The following is a 21,954-nucleotide window of genomic DNA, read 5'->3' on the forward strand; positions in this document are numbered from 1 at the left end:
GGAAATGACGTAAACGACTTAAAAAAACGGTCGGTTAATAGGGAAATAATCATAAATCGTACCTTGTTTGATTCTAAGACCATCACGCTCAATGCATACTTCTTCTTTACACTTAATGATGAACGTTTCGGTTAATTTTTCAGGAACGAAAACTCACGTAAGTAAAGAGGGGTCAGCGACCGAAACTAACCAGAATAAAATGCAATGAAGGGAAAGTCGAGGAACGGAACTCGACTTTATGCACCTCCTACTGATACAATTCGTAGAATGAAGAATCTTGTGATGTCGGAGGTACGAGGAGGCATCCTACAACAGAACTGGTTCAGAAAGTGTCGCCGGGAGATTCGTTTAATTATATAGCTCGGGGTTAAAGAATTAGAAAGGAAAATTCGTATCGTACACGTACTTAATTCCTCACTAAATCTGCACTCTGGGAATTTATAGACGTTAAACGTGACAGATAATTATGCTAGCAATAAGGTGATTGTCTCGTACGTGAACAATGTAAGGTCTCTATGTCACAAGTAGCGAACAAAAGGCCATTACGTCACGTAGAACGGTGCACAGAAACAATACATAAACGCTCTGAGAAAGGTTACAGTTAACGCATCGATAGGAGAAGCTTTTGAAGTGCAAGGAATGAAAAATACTTGTAAAAAACATACACACATAAAAGAAAGAGAAATGGATGTTAAGTTACGCATACGTTCGGAATATTTCAGATAAATATACGAGATGGAGACTTTNAGTGTCTTTTAAACTACTAAATATTAATTTGTTTACAACTAGAAACGAAAAACTTAAGTTTTTGCCTAGAATCTCGTGTAATTAGAGGCCTTGAAACATATCTAGTTGTGTCTAAGTTAGCCTATAACTTATAACATAAAAGGCCCCTCTCTTTACCAAATAATAATAAGTTTAAAAAACAGTGAGGCACTAAACTATACCTTATTTAGTATACTTAAATCCAGCCCTGCATTTCAGATTAATCGTCGATAGTGGTGGATTAAAACCTTCCGTGACCTCTAAGCACAAGATTGGGGCCCCTCTATAGTCTATAATTTTATATCATAAACTAATAGCATGTAATTGTGGCTATAAAACAATAAATTGCGGTATACAATTTTGAGGCCCTCGAAACTCTGGGCCTCTACGCGTCATGGGTATTCAACTGCTCTTAGTCCTTTAATTATTATATTATACAAGAGAGGCCTCAGTAGCCTTAGTAAACGGATCAAAAAGATAAAAATTGATTTACATTCCGGATCCATCGTCACATAAACCTCGTGACGTTACGTTAGATGTTTCTGTCGTCGCTGTCTCTTCTGTTACTGTTTTATCCGTAACAGAGCGTCGATTTCTGTGATACTGTAGAGGTATTTGATGATAGTCGTATCCTCCTGGTTCTCTATAGGATATAGGAGCACCTACGAATCTAGCAACCTTTGGTATGTTAATGTCTTGTTTGAGATAGGGAAGTAACCTGGCTAGGAACTTTAACGTCTTGTTCTTGATTACGTCGCTGTAAAATTTCAAATTTGACATCGTCAGTAACAAGAAATTTCTAAATAAATTCGTAATTTAACGTTAAAAAAAATGATACTACCCGCTGATTGATTACAGAAAGTTATTACTTTAGTTGATTACTTTAATCCCCTGGTAACACAGCTACTCAAATTAGCATTAATTTTATTATATTTGTCTTCGTAACACGTAAACTAAACGTTAAAAACCGAGGAAACAACAACCAAAAAAAAAGCGCTAATGCTTTAATCCCGCCCGTCGTATAACGTCTACTCGTTAATTCTCTAAAATAACAATAGATGGCACTAGGGAATAATTTCGCTTGACTTACAATGGATAGGGTTCTTTAAATGGCGTCTGTCCCATAGGATTGCGTGGTATGAAACCTTTGTTCAGGTCACCGCAAAGCGTATCACGTGGCGAAAATCGTCCAATGGGATCCTCCCCGGGGCATGGTACATCAGCCTTAAAGTAGGGTGGTTTTCTGACTTTGGGTGGTTTTTTGTAGATGGAAGTGGATTCCTCGAATGCGTAATATCCCTCGGGATATTCTGCCTTGCTTTTCGAGTATGCATTAAGTAGATGGAAACACAGGAAAACGATAAAAATCCAGTAAAAATACTGCAAAAAAAAGAAACAAAGATGGCGTAAAGGGTGTTATTCTCTACACAAAATACTTACTTTTAAATTTATATATATATATATTAAAGGCACCATTCTTTACTGTAAACGAGTCTCGTACATTATGAACTGTACACCTTGATTAATCCGGATTTACTGCTTCGCTCTGCATCCTTTTATCACAATACACACCTTTCGTCACTCCTTAGTAACGCTTCGACCCCCCTGAACGGGAATTAAATCCGGGTTTTCGAACCAGATCCTTATGCCGATAAGGAAAAATGACGATTTTTCCTTTTTGATTCTCAACCAATGGATTTAAGTCGCCTCTAATTAAATCATTCCTTAGGATTAATGTAAATTAAGTGAGGCGAATTATATCCCACACTAATCCTTATCCTTAATTTCCTTAATTAAGATTAATTAATCGGGTAGTAATGTAGTTTAAGCGCTGCTGATTACACTAATCTTGTTCGATTAATCGCCATTTTTGAGCCGGATCCTTAATCTAATTAGGTAAATTATCATTTCCTTTCCAAATTTTCAACGTTCGTTCCTTTAAAATTAAGTTAAATTCCTTTAATTAATCCTAGATTAAAGCTGTTAAGGGTTGAAGATTATACTAATCTACCCATTCATTTTCTCTTTAATCTAATGAGAAATGGCAGTTTTACCTTATTTTATTTAGGGAAAATGGCAATGGTTGATTAATTAACCTATAAAATCCTTAATTTTAACGAATTAGGATTAGATTAATCAAATGAGTAATGAAATCTGAATGATAAGGATTACGTTAATCCCACTCGATTTGAACCAGATTCTTAACTTCATAAGGAAAAAAATGGCGGTTTCCTTTTTAAAATTTTCCTAAGCAATCCGTAATTTAATCCCGGATTAATTAAAGGATTATTCCGGAATTAAATTAATCCCGAATTATTTAGATCCAGGATTAATTTAATCGGATATTAACGCAAATAAACGTTGCGGATTACACTAATCCCATTAGATTAATGATCAGCGGTGGATTAACTTGTGACGAGATTAATCCGCCCTTAATCCCGGTAAGGATTAACTAACCCAGTTAATCGGAGAAGTTTATTGTTCCTTATAATTTCGAGAAAAATTTCAAGTCGTCCTTTGACGTCAATAACTTGATTGATGTAGATTAATCGATTAAAGTTATCGAAGAGTGCAAAACTATTTACGGTATACCCCGAAAGTATTTTAATTATATTAATATATAGAAGTTTGAGTGGATTAATTAGTTAAAAATAGCTCGTGGTGCTTAAAAAAATGAGCGTAAGAAGCGAAATAAGTGGCATTAATCCTTATCGGGAGGCTGAATTATTGCCAGATTATTACCGGAATTTTTGATTTATAGAGAAATGTTTATTTAGGATTTCATTTAAAAGTGAACAAATTGAAAAAAATTGGCTTAATTACAGTTAATAAAGTTTATTTAAAGTAAGCGAAATCGATAGACAGACAGCCAGACGGATGTCCAAACGTATATTTGCATGTCGACGATGATTACATTTTTTCTTTTTTTTTTATACTTCTGAAATGAAATGGAAAAGTAATATACTTTCATCACTTCTTCAGAAATAAGATTGATATACAAGTGTTGGAAGGATATACATTTACATTAAATTCCTTCGTTGAGCATACTAAAATCGATAGATATTTACAAAACAGTCGCAAAGACACAAGAACGGACCACAAAATACAAGAAGAAATCAAAAAGACACAAAAAAATCACAAGAATGAATTATAAAGGTACTAGAAAGAATCACAGACACACGATTGAATCTCAAACACACAAGAACGAAACACAACTGTGCTAGAAAGAGTCAAACACGCGAGATTGAATCACAAAAGAGTCACAAGAATACAAGAGAGAGTCACAAAGACAGAAGGAAAGATTACAAAGGGGGAAAAAATCAGAAAAATACAAGAAAAACTTTACGAATAGAACACTCGTTTGCCAACTGTAACAACGATTTCCTTCCTTCCTTCCTTCTTCCTTAAGCAAAAATCTGAGAAAGATTCACGTGTTGATTACGTTAACTTTTTTTTTTCCTTACTCCCGGACAGAAATGGGAACACGGTATTGAAAGTCTGAATTGATTATTTTATCGCTTTTACTCCTTTCTCTAGCTTTAGTTCTTTACGCAAGAAGAAATTTATTGAGGTAATGGGATGCGGACGTACAGAAAAGATAATCATATTAGCGTTTTTCTGGCGGAACTAAATACGAGATTGAGAGAAGATAAACGGACAGATAAACAGACGATCTAATTATATTAAACTTATTATTATTTTTTTTCCACGTATACACGATACATTACAAGTTACGACGTGCGACTTACGTTAAATAATTTAAAATAATTTATTTTTATAAATTTAATAAATCTACTCTCTAATTAGATTTAAAATAAGGTATTTTAGAGGGGAGAAAGTAAATTAATTCGCCTCTAAATTTAAGTTAAATATTTACAGATTAAACAGGTAATTTTTCAAATGAAATTTGTAAAGAAAATGTTCAAAAGTTAAACAAATAAAACTTCTTCTTGCACCAGGAAGAATTACGTAGTCTTGACATAGGACTCGTGTCAATGACCGCGATAACCCTGAATGAATTCAAAATTCTCGCGCCACGTGAATGTCAGGTTATGGGTACGACATGTTCCGCTTTGTAATTTTTTAAAATCTTTTATTATTATTTTTTTTTTAAATAAATTGCTTTCTCTAATTGTTTAAAAAATTATAAATATTAATTAANGAATGAATTCAAAATTCTCGCGCCACGTGAATGTCAGGTTATGGGTACGACATGTTCCGCTTTGTAATTTTTTAAAATCTTTTATTATTATTTTTTTTTTAAATAAATTGCTTTCTCTAATTGTTTAAAAAATTATAAATATTAATTAATTATATTTTATTTACACTCATTAAACTAATTCCTAATTTATTAACGTATTTAAAAAAATACTTTAATACGTTAATAAATTAATTCCTAATTTATTAACGTATTTAAAAAAAATACTTTCGCTACATTACTACTACGTTCGCGTGCTGTGAATGAAGGAAATTGACAAGAAAAAGTTGTCAATTTCGCTCATTCACAGTTTAATTTGTAAATGGCACGTGTTTTAGATTACTACGTTAATTTTTATGAATGGAAATGACGTAAACGACTTAAAAAAACGGTCGGTTAATAGGGAAATAATCATAAATCGTACCTTGTTTGATTCTAAGACCATCACGCTCAATGCATACTTCTTCTTTACACTTAATGATGAACGTTTCGGTTAATTTTTCAGGAACGAAAACTCACGTAAGTAAAGAGGGGTCAGCGACCGAAACTAACCAGAATAAAATGCAATGAAGGGAAAGTCGAGGAACGGAACTCGACTTTATGCACCTCCTACTGATACAATTCGTAGAATGAAGAATCTTGTGATGTCGGAGGTACGAGGAGGCATCCTACAACAGAACTGGTTCAGAAAGTGTCGCCGGGAGATTCGTTTAATTATATAGCTCGGGGTTAAAGAATTAGAAAGGAAAATTCGTATCGTACACGTACTTAATTCCTCACTAAATCTGCACTCTGGGAATTTATAGACGTTAAACGTGACAGATAATTATGCTAGCAATAAGGTGATTGTCTCGTACGTGAACAATGTAAGGTCTCTATGTCACAAGTAGCGAACAAAAGGCCATTACGTCACGTAGAACGGTGCACAGAAACAATACATAAACGCTCTGAGAAAGGTTACAGTTAACGCATCGATAGGAGAAGCTTTTGAAGTGCAAGGAATGAAAAATACTTGTAAAAAACATACACACATAAAAGAAAGAGAAATGGATGTTAAGTTACGCATACGTTCGGAATATTTCAGATAAATATACGAGATGGAGACTTTTTTTTATTTGTTTGCTATACATTTTACATGAAATATTTCCATTTTGTTTGGATTATTCATGAATTAATCCGACAAGTTATATCAATATTTCAGGAGGAAAATCGTTCCTTTGGTCGTACTGTTTGTTCAAAAATCATTTCGTACGTGTGTGTGTTGACCATGCTCTTTCAACAAAATGTATCGTTTCTCAATGTGAATAGATACATGCGGGATGGAGAAAAATACATTCGTTTCATTTGCATTTCTTCTTTACAAAGCACACACCAAGTTTTGGAAAAATAATTTATTTCTCATCTTATAAACACTTCTTTCCTTCCTTTCCTAATTTAGAATATTATTTACAAAAATAAATAAGTAAATAAATAAATAATAATAATCCAAAAAGTAATTTTTAAAGATATATTTATCGTCTCTTTATTACTATTTTTTTATATAAATTTATTAATTACTAAAATCCTACTTCTGTAGTCATATCTTACCCCTTAAACACGTTCTTTTATTACGAACATTTTTTAATTATTTCTTTTTTATATTAAACATTATATCTCTGGTAAATTAAATAAATGAAAAATAGTCTTAATATTTTATTTATTTATTCAATTCCCTTTTTTTTTCTTTTATTTCCTCTTCTTTTTTATGAAAATTTATTTAAATTTATTGGCCTCTTTCGTGTGTAGACATTTTTATTTTTCTTTTAAAAAAAAGAGTCGAGTTTATGTATTTTTTAACCTTTGATAAATATTTCTAACGTAAGACATTTTATTGAATTATTTTAATTCACTGATAAATATTAATCGATTACATAAAAAAATAATCGATTTTCTTTCTTTAAAAATGAATAAATAAATAATAATAATAATAAAATTTAAATATTTCTGTTTCAGTATAACAATCAATTATTTTACCTTGTCAATTTCTTTTTTTTAATCGATTATTCTTAAAATACTCGATTAATTTAAAAATAATCGATTAATTTCTTCGCAAGTAATCGATTTTTTTTAAATTAATCGATTATTTATAAGTGAAATTTTATTTTTTATTTTACATTTTAATAAAGTTTTTGATGCAAACTTACGCAATAACGTTAATTTTTTAATTTATTTTAACTTGGATAAAATTTCGATTTTATTTATTTAAAAGAAAGATAAATGTTAAAAAAAATAAATAAAACTTTAATCCGAAACCACACTTTAGAATCTTGACCGGAGGGAGGATGGGAAAAATACGCAATGAGCGATTGTCGTATAGAAAAATTGAATATCTAAACAATTTATATCCTAGTTTAAAAAGTTTGAAACTCACGTAAAGCATTAAAGTGTTTTATGTTGTACAACGTAGAATGTTGATATTTTTCAATCATCGTTACACCTTTAAGGTAAGTGCAACTGCGATATTTCTATCTGTTCCCATGACAACAGTAAATTGAAATATCGTTTTCCAGTATCTGCTTCGCGATTCACCCTTAAGGACAAACACGCCATCGCGGATCACCCAAATGGAAAAGGTGATAAATTCGACAAACACGGCACGTCGTATGTTAATTACTTTCCACGCAACAGTTGCATTTTCCACATTACTTTTTTTCCCCCGTTCCTCTTTATTTTATCCACAAATTATCAACGTTTCCTTGTTTAATTTAATAGATAAAATGTTCTTCACGGACGTCATGCAAACCGGAAATAAACTCTTCGCTTCGTGTTTAAATGGCGTGTTTAACCTTTTAACTAACTTCTAAACACGATTAATTTAACTAAGTTAATGAGAGGATCGTTAGAATAAATTCTAGAACAAATTTAGGCAGTAAAATATAGTTTAATTTATGAATTTTTGTGTTTTTCTTAGAGGGAATATGAAGATCCTCTACTTCTTCTATTCAATACGGTGCTTTATCTCAACGTTTGAGACAAAATTTCCACTTAAAACTTCATAAATCATCAAATTAAGTTTACCTTAAGAGCTACTTTTCGATTGGTTCATCTTTAACAGAAAGAACTGAATAACGGTCATTCAAAATTCAAATGCTCTTCGCTTAAATTATAAATGATTCATATATATATATTTTTTCTATATTATCGCTTACACACAATAATAAAAATTCGAAAAATTTAACTAGTTTAATCATATTCAACGTACCAAATTCTAGATAAGTTGATAAATGATGTCAAGTTCAAAACGCGCCATTATGCAAATTACCAATGCGCCTGGTCACGAATATTCATTTATTATTATGAATATTATTTTAACCCCGAATGGAATAAAGCCGATGAGGAGGAGAGGGGAGTCGTTTCGAATGGCGCGCGATGAAGATGATGGTGATGATGAAAGCGGATCACTGTCCACATCGGAATGGACCTAGAGGAGTGTGACGTCATCGGCGCAAGTACCGAAGGGAACTGAAATTTGGAGACGAGATTACCACAGGTGTTGGAATCGATTTCCTTCCTCGTATTCTACACGTGATGGTTACAACAATGACAAGTGTTTTCGCTTACCTCACACAACCGACTCGAACCTTTTTACCTGTGACGTTTTTTCTTCTCGACCAATTAGAAGAGGTGAGTCTTAAAGAAACTTCCCAGAAAATAATCCTTATTTGGCCTTTAAAAAAAGTTAAATAAATTTCTATTATTTTTTTTAATTAAGTAAATAATTCCAACTTATTTTTTAAACCAATTAAAATATTTTTAAAAAAATTATATGCGTTTATTAAAAAAATATAATATATATTTTTTAATGGTATTATCGATTATCGATCGCTTAACAAAGCTAAATAATAATATTATTTATTTGATTCTGACGTAATTTAAATTAGTGTGACGTTTGTATAAGTACTACTTAATGGTTGCATTTATTATTTGAATTATTTTTTAAAATAATTTTCTTATTTTGTCGCCTTATCATTTATTAATATTATAAAGCCTATTTTATGTAATAAATAAAATAATAAACACGGAATTTTTCGGTTATAAAAATGTTTATCTGCTCATTAATAGAAATCGTTAAACATAATTTCGGTTGCTATGGTAACTCAAGCTATAGGTCAACAGTAATGTTTATCATCACGAAAACTAAATAAAATATAATTTAAAAAAAAAAAGATAGATATTTTTGACAATAATAATATTTAAAAGTATACTTTTTACATTTTAAAATAATTTAANCCATTACCAGTTGTATAATAAAGAAGAAATGGAAGAGATTTTATTACGTTACTTTTTAAAATGTTTTATAAAGAAAATGTTAAGAAATTAAATATTTAAATGAGGCGAAAACTGTTTATTTTTTTACATATTTTTTTTATATTATTTCTTGTATGCGAAAATCGATTCTTTTTAAAGTAAACATTAGAATGTGGTGGAAGAATGAGAAAGGATAAAAGCTTTCATATTTAAAAAGAAAACGAGGCGCATGAATGAAGGCAAATAATATCCATTTGGAGAATAAAAGAATTTGGATTCTTTTAGCAAAAATCTATCGAAAAAAAATGGTAAAGTTTATAAATAAATCATGAACTTATTTCAAGACTTCGTTTCGTCATCAATCACATTTTTATGTTACCCGAATTAATTGTTACGTAAAGTGTTGCCAGATCTTTACAAAAAAAAAAATTATTTTAATATCGATTTGAACATTTTTCAAAAAATTCAACACGTGATATTTTTATTACTTTATTTAACACGCGAGAGATTTTCTTCTTTTGATTTATTTATATTTAAAAGAAGAAATACTTTTCTTTTCTGTTTTCTTGTCAAAATTATTTAAAATTCTAGCTTTAATATTTGCGATTTTATTTTAAAAAAATCAATGTTAACATATATTTTATAAATTCATTAAATATAACATTAATTTTTTTTTCTACGTGCGTGTTCATTTCTTAGTAAAATTCATTGAAATTTTGACATTCTTTTTAAAATTTTTATGAAATTTTTATTAATAAAACTGACTTTAATGCAGATATTTTATGGCTTATTTATACATATGTATAATTTTTTAATGCTTGTTTGAAATGCTCCGCGTGTAAAATTTTATATATATATATTTTTAAAGAAGTTTTATATTTATATATGAAAACATGTGGAATATTTTAAATTTTACATGCAATTTAATGAATTTTAAATTATAAACAGGCTCAGAGAGTGTAGGTGCAAGACTGTTCGGCTTGTGACTCGGATAAACAGTCCTGAAATTTATTATTTTATACAAAAAAAATGACACAAAATAACACAAATTTATTTTGATAAGTAGTGGAAAAATCTATTTATTTTATTAATTTTTGTTTTAGTTTCGCACATTGTTTTAAATTGAAACTTCTAACTGTACTGCACTGTACACTATTTCGTCTTTCGAGATTTAGCATCTGCTCTGATTTATTGCTTGTGCTTTAGAGTAAAGAAAATTTTAGTTTTTGCTACAGTAAAGTGGTGAGAGACGATACCCAACATATCCTAGTTAATCCACCAGTGAAAAGATGAACCAATTTTGAATCTCCATGGCAGCTGGCTAGTGTCTTTTTTACCTCATTGGTCATCCAGCCTATTTTATTGATTTTGCTCATATATTTTTATGGGTTTTAAAAAGATAGCCGAGAGCGGTAAGATAGGGTCCAGTTCGATATTTCTGACTAGCCCGAGTCCATCTCACCTCTTTCAAGTTCTAATTGTAAATAAAAAATTAACTAAGTTTTACTTTGAAGTATCTTATACGAATACTATCTTCGTGTGTCTAACACCTAAATATGTTCCCGTTTCCTATAGAAAGTTCTTCCGGAAGGCACTCCTTTGCAGATCGTACTCGTGTTGCATTGTCTAGTCTCGTTAATTAAACCAATCTTATATGAATACCATTTCCTAAAAACTAATAAACTGTGAATAAATTTTCAAAATTAATGTAAGAGGTACTGTACCATTGTGAGAAGGGTATCTCTGAAAATGTAAGGGGCTACCCTACTTATATTAATGACGTATTCGAGTACCATTTGTGAGAAGGTACCTGGATACGTCATAGAACGCTTCATGCAATAATACCTCTTGCATTAATGACGTATTCGGATGACTTTGTGAAAGGATCCCTTCTTACAACTGCACCTTTTCGTATTCTAGAAAGAAAAGTTGTTTTTATTACATTTTATTTAACTACTTCAAAGGTTTCGGTTAGGGGTGGCACACATCCTCTTTCCCCTTTCGTACGCCTAGATTTTAATAACATTTATTTATTCATATTTCTTTTATCAAATCTATCAAAGTGTTCTTTACTTTGTTCTCTACTTAATTCGAGTGGCATTCGTTTTAATTAAAATGGAATGATTTTACTTGAGATGTTTACGTATTGAAGATTAAACAAACCTTTCCTAAGTTTTCCACTTCGTTTGGCATAAATAAAATTACTATTAATTTTTGTTTTATTTTTTTGTAATTTTCCCGTAAGCGTGCTTCAGATACATTCAGAAAAAGAAGATTAAAGAATGTTTCCGAAGTAGCAACAACAATCTATCAGTTTGTACACACAAACGAAGTAGTGACGCGTACGAAATGAAAGAACTTATGAAACGTAGACACGCCAATGAATCTGAAAATTAATCAGAGAACGAAAAACTCTATTAAAAAAGAAAAGGAGGAGGAGGAATAAAGAAAAATTGAAACAATGCAGAACTCCATTACCAGTTGTATAATAAAGAAGAAATGGAAGAGAAATATATCAAAGAGTCGTATAATTGGAAGCAGATAGAAAAAAGAAAGTGGCTTAGTGATGCGGAATGGCATCGCATGATATGGATATAAAGCTACTTTTATTACGATTTCTGAAGAGAGAATAAACAAAAGCGTGACCTTTAACCTTTACGAAACCCTTCCCCATAATTAGTTTTCCTAAATTTGTTCGATTAACACTTATATTCCATTATTAATCTGTGGAGTCAATTACGATTCCCGGAAGGGGGAGGAAATTCTTGTGAGTGAGAGAATATGGCACACCAAGTTTTATGGCACCGATAAACCGAAAATCATCCGTAAGTCATAAGCCATAAAAGGTGATCGTCTTGCCCAAATTTGGCCCACTTCTTCCAGTATTTTTTGGCATAAAACAAAACCATTGCATCGAGAAGAACCGGTGAAAATTGCCAGACATTACCTCTTGTAATTACACATAAAGCACTCGTTACTAATAATGCATTGAATATTTTATAAACATCAAAGTTTAATTTAGTTGCGAATCTTCTCTGTTTTTTTTAGAAAGTGGCGTTTACCAATTTGAAATCTTCAGTTTGTATTCATTAAGTCCTTTCGGAAACAGGCGATTCATCAATCAACTACAAGAAGAAGAAGAAGAGGAGGAGGAGGAAGAAATAAAGAAATAAAAGAAAAAACAACACAGGGGATTTCTCTTAAGAATTGACAAATTTTCTCGATGACGTTACAAAAAAACACTTTTAGTAGCTTACTATTTCCTTTTTATCTTCTTCTTCTTTTTTCCCCAATCCAATTTTATGATTCGAAACTTTCTCATTAAAGTTTCCAGCAGTAATTTAATTATAATTACTCACACTAGATGGTGTTATAATTAATTAATTAGAGGGGAGAAAATAATTTCCATTAAATTTCTTTTATTTTATTATTGTTTTATTTGAAAACTTATATTAAAATAAGAATAAAATTTTATATAAATTTTTAAAACGGAAATTAAATTAATTAAAATTAATTATACTTGGCTATAAATAGAGATTTATTAATTAATATAAAACAAAATTAGTTTTAATATTCAATAGATGGCAGCACGTTTAATTATTAAAGAAATTATTACTAAACAGTGTCAAATTTTACGTTAAAGTATATTAATAATTAATTTTAATTTTTAAAAAAAATATTGAATTAATATTTAATATAATTACAATATTGTAAAGTAAGTTTTCGAAACTTTAAAAAAAAAAAAATTTGAATTACAATGACATTTGAGTGACGTAAAAAAATCGTACGTCTCTATTGGTCACGCGAGAATTTTTAAATTTTTAAATTTGGCGTGCGATTTAAGGATTTAAACTCGACACTTTAAATCTCTAGATGGACGGATCGGTGTAATTTTTAAATATTTTTTCTTCTTTTAAGCCTGGCATGTATATAAAATATTGCTTTAATTATAAATCACGAAGCCGTCCGTCGACCATACTGTATTTATCCTTTCCCCCCAACCTTTCAAAAATCCGTATTTATAAATATATAAATCATTTTTGTATAATGTTATCAAGTTCTGATGATAGTTTAAACTCCTTCTCCATCCATTTATCTTCGTCGGGATGTCTTTAACAGATACACGCTACGGAAGACGTCACACGACAGTTATTTGGCCTTTTGCAAAACTTAAAATGTCGCACCAAAAAGATGATAAAATGACGTCCACCTATTTTCGTATTTTTCTTCTTTTTTTTATAATTTCATTATATCAAAAATGGATTTTTGTAGTACCATTTTTAAATATATATAAAAAGGTGAAGAACATTTTTGGATTGGCCAAAAGCCAAGTGAAGTTGCTGGCGACTAAATGCTGAAGAGGTCCTGATTTTCTTTTCCAAACTTCTGAAAAAGTTTTCTTTTTAAAGGAATTTTCGAACCTATTTCGTTCTAGATTCACTTGTTATATAGAGGAATAGAGTTTTTACGATAGGAAATCCTTACATACATATATACATTTCTTTAAAATTTGAACTAGTTTTATGGTTTATAAACACGATAGAAATTTCGGATAACAATTTATTTTTTTCAGAAATTGCATTTTTGCAAGCTGTGGCCTTCAAACCTCGTTGATTAAACATTTCTTTTTCAATGTTCTAGTTAGGTAAGGTACTAAATCAGCTAAAAAATTTGGCTCCCCTAGGGTTGAAGTTGGGTAAACTCCAAAATTTCTAGTGTAACCCTATCAAAATGTTAATATATTTCGATTCTAGCTAAAAAAAAAGCAGCTACTTTTAATCCAGGTTTTCTTCCTTCTACATTACATAACACTGGTTATTCTATATACTTTTAGGCATTTTTATTCTCTTTTATGTCTTCTTCGGTTGTCGAAACTGCTAGTAACACTTGTTCCTTAACTTATTCCACAAAATATAATCCAATGACGTGAGGTGGAACGAACGAAGAGGATATTGAACGAGTCCGTAACGTCCAATCCATCGCTGAACAAATTGGGCATTCAAGAAAATGCGTGTTCTTCTAGAAAAATGTGAGGGTGCTCTATCATGTTGAGGGAGCATCTAAACAAAGAACCAGTTGCAACAACCAAAGTTATGAAAGATTATGAGTTATGAGAATGCAAAGATCCCGTGCATCAATCGCACCTACAATATTAAATGTTCGAAATTAAATAATGAGACTAAATAAACATGCAAATGCTTTTTCTTTAGAATACGTGATTTAAGAAGAAAAACATTATTTATTAAATATCGAATGGTAAACATAAAAGTAGAATAAACCAATTCTTATTTTATAGTTTAGTTACAAAAATTAGCATTCAGTTCGTATCTTTCGAATTTAAAAATACAAAAAAAGAAAGAAAAAAAAACTGTCCTTTTTCATAAGTTAATGTTTTATCTTCGATTTTCTATAAAATCTTATTTTATATTCCTCGAAATCTCTCTTTTTTTAAAAGTTAAGCGAAGCTTAAAACATTAAAAGTTACGACGAAAATATTAATTCACTAATTCGAATTTTTGCATGTTATTTTTCTTTTTAAATCTGAATTTTTATATTAAAAATTGCTTTTCTTGGTTTTAATTTATCTTATATTATCAGTAATTAAAAACGTAAAATTAAGTAATTTTTATTCAATTTTTATCTTTTTTCAGACTAATTTTAAGATTGTATTAGTAATTTCTTAATTTATTATACAGAGTTAAAAATATAGCTTTTTTCCCGGACATTTTCGCTAATAATTTATAGTAAAAATTCTAGAAAAAAATTTTTTTCTAGAAAAAAATTTTTTTCTAGAATTATTTTTTTTTTCTTTTATTTGTAAATTTCATAGAATTAATATCTAGAAAAATTTTTTAAATTCTTTTGTTACGTAACAATTATTATTTTTCTTGAAGAAATTGACATGTTTTATAAGAAACATGTGTTTTATATTTCTATTTCTTATTAAACTAATTTATATTAATCATTTTACTTGACTATTCTAGAAAATGTACGTTTGATTAATAAAAAATTTGTATGTTATAAATACAAAAAATAGAAATTTTACTATCCTAGAATCAATAAAGTTTTTAGCTTAGCTCCTTTATTGTAAGATACAAATTTTATTGATATATAATTAATTTTTATAGTAATAAATTTATTTTTTAATTAGATATTATTAATAATACTTCTAACAAATAATTTTACTTAAAGTAATAATTTTATACCAATAGTAAAAATCGTAAAATTAGCTCCCTTTTTTAGACTATTTAATTATGGAAATTTAATTAACTTATATTTAAAAAAAAATACTTTTATACATTGAAGGAAAGAAAAAAAATTCAGGAAATTATGAAAATACATTTACTTATAACGGATCTTTTTGAGGTTGTTTATTCTCTTCTTCCCCCTGCTTTTTCCTGTTGTTCGGTTTATATAGTGATACTTCTTATGGTGTTGCTGGAAGCTGAAGACAATTCCCTCTGTAGCCATTATAATCGTATTTACATAAATACTAAAGATTGAAAATTGGCTTTCCTCAGATCCCAAATTATAGAAATTTAATAAACTGATATTTTCTAAAGACAACGTTTACATTTTCATGAAAAAAATTGAGAAAAATAAATATTTTTAGGCTTTTTCTTGTACATGTTCCTTATTCTTTTTGTTGTTGTTGTCTTTTTGTTTCTACTCTTTATATAAATATTATGCTTTGTAGGTTATTACTGGAAGTTTAATTCTCTCTGATGTTGTGTTTCCTTCGAGCTGTCATCGCGATCGTATTTACATAAATATAAAATAATTTTAAAATTGGCTTTCTTCATTTCCTTACTTAGAAAATGTCGGTTTATTGAATTTTTTTTGTCAAAATCTATGCATATTTTAAAAAAACTGCCAGTTTATTAAATTTTAATTACAATAATTTTACGTTATTTCAACTACATATCAGTAAAATCTGTATTTTATATGAAGAAAGTCTTTATTTCTCTGTAATTTGAATCTGTTTATTTCTAAAGATGAATATACTCTCATTGACAAAAAAGTTACGTCTCCGGAAAGAATTGTCATGTTGCTGTAGATCTCTGGTACAGCTGTCTCGTTAATGATTACAGTTGTAGTCTGCACATCAAATAAAGGCACCAGGATACCTTAAAATTGCTGTCCCAATATCCTACAGAAAGGATAGCAGAGGTTCACTGTATTCTTAATTTTCAGTGCAGCTGTTTGGAGGTCTTCTAATGCTAGGCATGTCTAAACGAAGCAGTCAGACATTAAACACAGCTGACGACGTTTGGGAAAGACAGCAGCATCGGACTGAAGGGAAAGATGGCCGTGCTGTGTGATGTTTGGGTAGGGATACGTAAGGGCACGCATACGTGGCAGGCTCTAGACACCTTAAATAGACCGTCACAAGAGATAATATCTGTTTAAGACAGACATGAACATGGTTAAGATGATTTAATCATGACGAAGCAAGAACAGTGCCAATAACGTCTCTTTTCGCCATCCAGAGACAGGTAGAAGCTCGTTATATAACCCTGTCTCTTCTCATACCATTTGCAGGCGACCAGCAAAGGAAAATTTACATACACGCGACCTGCCATTAGCACTTCAACGCCATCGATTACATTTTCAGTGATGCCATGACATGAAGTTCAGACTGTTACGGATTGTCGAAGTATTATGTTTACCGACGAATCCCGATTCTGTTTGGAGACGTGATTATGTTTTTAGTGTTGAGAACCTCTGGTGAGCACTTCAATCTTTACTGTTGAGTAATCCGTCTGTTCCAGTGCTGGAATTTGGTCTAAGGAGCCTCGTATGACAGTCGATCACTCCTAGAATGTTACGAGGACGACACAGCGGTACGCTCAGAAAATCCTGTGACTGCGTGCGATGCCTTTCATGAAGTCTGCAAACATCCATTTCCCAGAAGATAATGCTCGACAGACCATAGCTAGGTTTCCTGTGAATGTTTTCATCATATTGTCACACTTACTTGGCATATCCATTTTCTAAATTTGTCGACCATCGAGCATAAGTTGGACCAGATGAAACGCCAATATTTGCAGTCTTGGAGTGTATTTGCAGTCTTGGACTGAGGAACCTAGAGGGGCAGTTGCAATATCTACGGGCAAATCTGTTGCAGATATTATAAGGTACCTGTATGCTTCTATGCCCGATTGTATCGCAATATGTATCCAGAGAAGAGGATGTCCTACAAAATACTAAATGTTTCTTTAAATTGTACCACAGGAAACTATTTCTTTGCTTTGATATTGTAATCATTTAAGAAAGACAAATCAATGAAAAATACATCTTGTTTAGTGAACGCCCTTGCATTTGGGAGTGTTCGACGTCTGTACGGACGTTGAGCTAATTTGACGATATACATGTATTATCATATCTTTCTTAATTAAGCTTTATCTATAATGTCCCCAACACCTATCACTCCTGTCCGCATTGCATCAATGTTAAATCTTTTTTGCAACTGCAGCATTTCCATTCCTTCTTATTTCAATTACTCAACTTATTGAAGTTCATACCAGATTAATCTGCACAATCAAAATGAAAACGTTTCGGACACTTAGAACACATAATTAAATCTAAAACGTGGATAATTGTTATTGCACAATGTTCACAGATCTCGTTCGCCATCATCAAATATGTTTGATAACGTTTCTTTATCAGTTATATAAGATTAATACCCTGGAATTTGCCGACGGGATGGCCGAGGCTCTCCGAAGAACCCGAAGCAGTAGAAAAATTCCAGGAATTTTTCGATGGTGGTCTGTCCCGATACATCGTGCCCCATCCCACACTACCCAGCCACCGCATTGTGAGCCTGGCTAACTCATTATCGGGCTAGAAAAAAGGCCCTTTTAGTGCCCGTAGAGCGGAGTTTAAAAAATAGCATTAATAATGTTTTTGAGGGGGTCATATCTTATTTTGTTTCGTTCGTTATATTGATTGTATAATGATATATTTTCGCTAAATTGTGTTAGCATGGTTGGTTGTAAGTGGGAGTTGGAAGGCTTTCGCTACGCGCCTGCCTTTTAAATTATTTATTAAATTATATTGTATGTGTAATAACGATGATAATAAACTTGAAACTTATTACCGCGGTCGTTACGTCCGCAGTAATAAAGTTTCATTCGATTCCAACGCTTTCTTCTCCATGCACAACAATGGCTGCTGCTAAGTAAACGAACCAATGACATTGTCCCTTTCATATGAAACAGATTACTCCATTGGTTTCCTTACTTAGCAGCATGTCACTTAGAACTAGCCATTGTCAATGAGTGTATTTTACGTTTGAATTTTTAAAATGGACTTTATGATTAAAAAATAAAATAAAATTTATAAAAATCAAATAAATTCGAATGTATTTTTTAAAAAAAGAAATTAATAAAAAAAGAAAATAAAATTTAATTCCGTATAAAAGGTAAAACTTTTGCTGTTTAAAAAGAAAACGGAAGGAACTATTTTTATTAAATTTTCTACGAATTTAAGTGGAAATCTATTAAGAAAATGGATTTAATTAACAGATTCTATTTGCTAATTAATTTAAACGCCGACGAGATTACCAGAGATTAATTAAAGCCCGAGATTAAATAAATATTAGCAAGTGATCTAATTAATATACAAACGAAGGTATTTAAGAATAAAAATGATTGAAGTGAAGAAGAAAAAGAATAGAGAAAAAGTTTCATGCTAATGAGGTAGAAAACAACAATTGTATTCGCTCCGATAGATGGAGCAGGTGTAGCGTAAAAGTCTGGAAAGTTGCCAATCGCGAGAGAATAAACGATGAGAACGTTACTTTCTGCACAATCAGCAAATTTTATGAAGGGTAGCGACATTAATTATGCATTTAATTTTCTTTAAATTTATTAATAATTAAAATTTATATTTAAAAAGAATTAGTTTTATTAAGTGGCTTTGCTTAGTTAAACGTCAAAAGTGACTTTACGCTCATAGAAAGTTTAAATCTGTAGTTGGTTATAGGGTTGAAATTTTTCTTACATTTTCTATAGAAAAGTATAGAAGAAATGACTTTATAGGCGCTAAACTGATAACGCGATCTTTATAGGTTCCTTCTATTGATCTTTAAGGAGAAAGAAGAACCCCGATATCGGATATCCACTAGACACATTTCGGTATAGATGAGAACTTCTACTTTTACCCCGGGTCAATTTCTTATATTAAAGCTAAAATCTGGAGTAGCAAAGCGTTCAAATCAAAGTTCGAAACGTCTTTTTCGCATTGTGATTCCAGATTTTTTTTTAAAAAAAGATAATAAAAGTTAAAAGAGGCCATACATGTTTCGAATTCTACTGCTTCCCGAAGCCGCAAAATACCTCGACTGTACTACAAACTCAACTGTTTCTATTAAAAATTGAGTAGGGATTTTTCTTTTCCAGACTTTTCTACACTGAATAGGAATTAAATTATTTTTTTTCCTTCTTTATAAATCTCTTGGATTTACATCTTTGCGAAAATAAATCGCCGCGCTTTATTAAAGTCGCTATTTATTAAATTCGTATACTCGATTTCTTACGTTTTCTTTTCTTTTTTTTAATAAAATGGTGTTGATGGATTATTTAACTATTCAAGAATTATATTTAAAACGTTTTCTAATTTAAATTTACAGTTTAGTTTCAGTAAAAACGTCATGAAACTTGGAGAGTAACGCCTCATTAATTAAGCGTTATATAAGGTGACACTTTTAAGACACTTCTGGGGGAAAATGTATTTTTTTTAATATACTTTGTAATAAATTATAGTTTGTGAAATATAATTACAGAATAATTTCTTCAATAATACTTTCCTAATAGATATTAATTTACTTTGATTGGACAGAACTCTTTACAAAGATACCGTGATCCCTCCTGACGATTTTCTTTGGCTCGGTTCTCATTACAGTTAGAAATCCCCGATGACAGAGCAATAAAAATAGAAACTTCTTCCTCTATTTAGGGTCAAGTTTGTCTTTCTCTTTTCATTTATCTTTCGCCTGACCTAATATTCTTATCTGTTATTCTTTATCTATAAAATTTATCAAAAGTTTACTTTAAAGTTTTAATACTAGATGGCGTGGGGTTGTCTATTGTGATAATTTTTGCTTACGTAGGCGCTCGGAATAGTACACATTAGAGTAATGATTCTTGGAAGAAAAATCTGCTGGGTTAATTTCCGTAGAAAAATATATTTTTTTCCATTCTATAAAACAACGGTTATGATTGGAAGGAATATTAAAGGATGTTGATACAAGAAATTCTATTCGTTAGCTTGTTTTATATCCTGTTTACGCCTTGTATTGTACTGTTATATCATCTCGATTACGCGTCAAATCGCGACGCGTAGACTTCATTTTTACACTCTTTTACGCGTTAAAAAGAGTTTAGATTGTATTTCTATACTCAGTTTTTGAGTTACAAAGTATCAGATGGCGTTTTCGTACCTGTTTTACGCGTTAAAAGCACGCGATTGCCATGCGTATGGTGCGAATCGACCTCGCATACGTTGCACCCTTTTTTTAAAAATTCGACTATGTTCGAATGTCACGTTGATAAACAGTCGAATAAGACTTGTAAATAATTGTCTCGTAGACAAACACGCTGTTGCGTGTTTCCGTTTTACATGGAAAAATAAAATGTCGTGCAACAACAATTTCCTTTTTCTGTTTCTTCCACGTGTCAATCTCCAAAGTAACCGCCCTTCAGAAGTGACATCACGCATCTCCAGATTTTTTTTTTGGTATCTTTTTTTTCTTAAAGACCTCCTGCCACAAACCTATTTTATATAAAGATGTCTTGTTTCCCTTCTTGGAATTCTCGTCTATTTGTCTGTACGCGTGATAATATTAAGTTCAAATAGAGTTTAAAAGTAATAAAACTTTATTATTGATCTTATTTTCTTTTTTGGTGTTCGTTTATTGATGCCAAGTCAATTTACAGATCTGATCGCCATGTCGGTTACGATGGTTACACCATTTGCCAGTATCCCATCCTATTGTCATCGTCATCGTCATCATCACTGCCCTCATATGGATCATAACTGCCCTTATATAGACAACGATAACAACGACAGCTCTTCTAACATCTCATTATCGTCTATGACCTTTCGTAAGCATTCGGTGACGACAATCAGACGGATGATGTCAGAACCGGATCGTCCATCATCGCATCAGTGTTGCCACCCCGACCACAGGTCGTGCCCCGATATACAAGAAGGAGAATCGACGCTGGTGGCTCCACCTACCGGAAGTTGTCAACTATGTAGCGGCAGTGGCAAGCGGCCGTCGCCAGAGTACAGACATGGATCGGACACGTCCAGGACCCCCTCGTACTGTGCGGAAAGCGAAGAAATTGCATCAATTGCTGCCGATTCTCTAAGGGCTAATGGTGTTATCTGCCCATTTAAACAGCTGCAGAAACCAGTTATGAACAGCGAAAACACTAGCATAGTTATGGCAAGTAACACGGAATATAATCCCGTCAACGACGAAAAGTCGAACCGTTTTCAGAAACCGGGTGTCGGTTACCGTTTAGGGAAAAGGAAAAACCTTTTCGAAAAGAGGAAGCGCATAAGTGACTATGCTCTAGTATTAGCATTATTGGGTATAATATTAATGGTGATAGAGAACGAGCTATCAGCAGCTAACCGCCAGTTTAAGGTAAGTTTTACTCTTTTGTTATTAAAAAAAAATTAATTTAAATTAC

The 21,954-nt window shown here is 31.3% G+C and overlaps 2 protein-coding genes across 3 annotated transcripts in view; one reads left to right on the plus strand and one right to left on the minus strand.

Moving 5' to 3' along the window:
* Positions 1-996: 996 nt before the first annotated feature.
* LOC111618127 lies at positions 997-5,669 on the minus strand. Of its 2 annotated transcripts, none has more exons than XM_023359577.1 (3): positions 5,388-5,669; positions 1,856-2,145; positions 997-1,522 (listed from the first exon to the last, which is right to left on the minus strand). In XM_023359577.1, exons 1-3 carry the CDS (start codon positions 5,406-5,408, stop codon positions 1,255-1,257), a joined length of 579 nt encoding a protein of 192 aa, XP_023215345.1. In that variant the 5' UTR covers positions 5,409-5,669; the 3' UTR covers positions 997-1,254. The 2 variants fall into 2 exon arrangements, with proteins under 2 accessions (XP_023215345.1, XP_023215346.1); XM_023359578.1 differs by lacking the exon at positions 5,388-5,669 and adding an exon at positions 2,239-2,531.
* Positions 5,670-19,045: 13,376 nt separating this feature from the next.
* Positions 19,046-21,954, plus strand: part of LOC111618148 (small conductance calcium-activated potassium channel protein 1-like) — a 34,490-nt gene continuing 31,581 nt past the window's right edge. Inside the window, exons 1-2 of the mRNA XM_023359609.1 lie at positions 19,046-19,082; positions 21,190-21,908. Of these exons, the coding sequence (XP_023215377.1) occupies positions 19,076-19,082; positions 21,190-21,908 (726 nt within the window). The 5' untranslated portion in view covers positions 19,046-19,075. The remainder of the gene's footprint in view (positions 19,083-21,189; positions 21,909-21,954) is intronic.

Source organism: Centruroides sculpturatus, unplaced genomic scaffold, assembly GCF_000671375.1.
Source record: "Centruroides sculpturatus isolate CEXI.00-Female unplaced genomic scaffold, Cexi_2.0 scaffold62, whole genome shotgun sequence".
NCBI classification, from domain to species: domain Eukaryota; kingdom Metazoa; phylum Arthropoda; class Arachnida; order Scorpiones; family Buthidae; genus Centruroides; species Centruroides sculpturatus.

What these genes read in the sequence shown, in the direction of transcription:
- LOC111618127 (XM_023359577.1), bottom strand. Translation starts at nt 5,408, where the DNA reads ATGGTCTTAGAATCAAACAAG. An exon ending in TGGTCTTAGAATCAAACAAG is followed by an intron (nt 2,146 to 5,387) that starts GTACGATTTATG and finishes TTTTTTTTGCAG; the next exon opens with TATTTTTACTGGATTTTTAT. An exon ending in TTTAAAGAACCCTATCCATT is followed by an intron (nt 1,523 to 1,855) that starts GTAAGTCAAGCG and finishes GAAATTTTACAG; the next exon opens with CGACGTAATCAAGAACAAGA.